General features: G+C 68.7%; 1 protein-coding gene across 1 annotated transcript in view; it reads right to left on the bottom strand.

Annotated features, from left to right (window-relative positions):
* Window positions 1-367, bottom strand: part of YIF1B (Yip1 interacting factor homolog B, membrane trafficking protein) — a 6,480-nt gene extending 6,113 nt beyond the window's left edge. Inside the window, exons 1-2 of the mRNA XM_021709064.1 lie at window positions 259-367; window positions 3-106 (exon numbers count right to left, since the gene is read on the bottom strand). Of these exons, the coding sequence (XP_021564739.1) occupies window positions 3-106; window positions 259-367 (213 nt within the window). The remainder of the gene's footprint in view (window positions 1-2; window positions 107-258) is intronic.
* Window positions 368-453: the final 86 nt, after the last annotated feature.

Consider the following 453-nt stretch of genomic DNA (forward strand, 5'->3'; position numbering starts at 1 on the left):
CCCTGGGCTGAACTCGTGTCGTCGAAAAGCTGGTGGGGGTCGGCCATGCCCGGCTGGGACGCGGGGATCCTCCGCTTCGAGGCTGGAAGGGGACAGGGACGGGAGCCTCATTCACCGGCAGCTCCGCCCCTGCTCCTTCCGCAGCGCAGGGTGGGCGTCCCTGCTGCAGACACTGGTCTTGATGGCAGGTGGCTGTCAGGTGCGGCAGGGGAGACCGGCAGGCCCAGCCCGCCACCCCCTGACCCACTGACCACCCACCCATCCAAGTGCCAGTGAGAATGTGATAAGCTGCCAGGTACTGGGGCCCACTCTGCGCAAAGTCCTGTACCAGGCCCACGCCAGGCCTCTTACTCACCAGGGCTCTCATCTCCCGTGGCCCTCCCTGCCCCCGCAGCTCCAGCACCTGCGTCTCCCCGGGCCCAGCGAACGCACCAGGCACGCCCCCACCTCAGG

This window comes from Carlito syrichta, unplaced genomic scaffold (assembly GCF_000164805.1).
Source record: "Carlito syrichta isolate Samal-C Ts95f unplaced genomic scaffold, Tarsius_syrichta-2.0.1 Scaffold155848, whole genome shotgun sequence".
Lineage (NCBI taxonomy): Eukaryota > Metazoa > Chordata > Mammalia > Primates > Tarsiidae > Carlito > Carlito syrichta.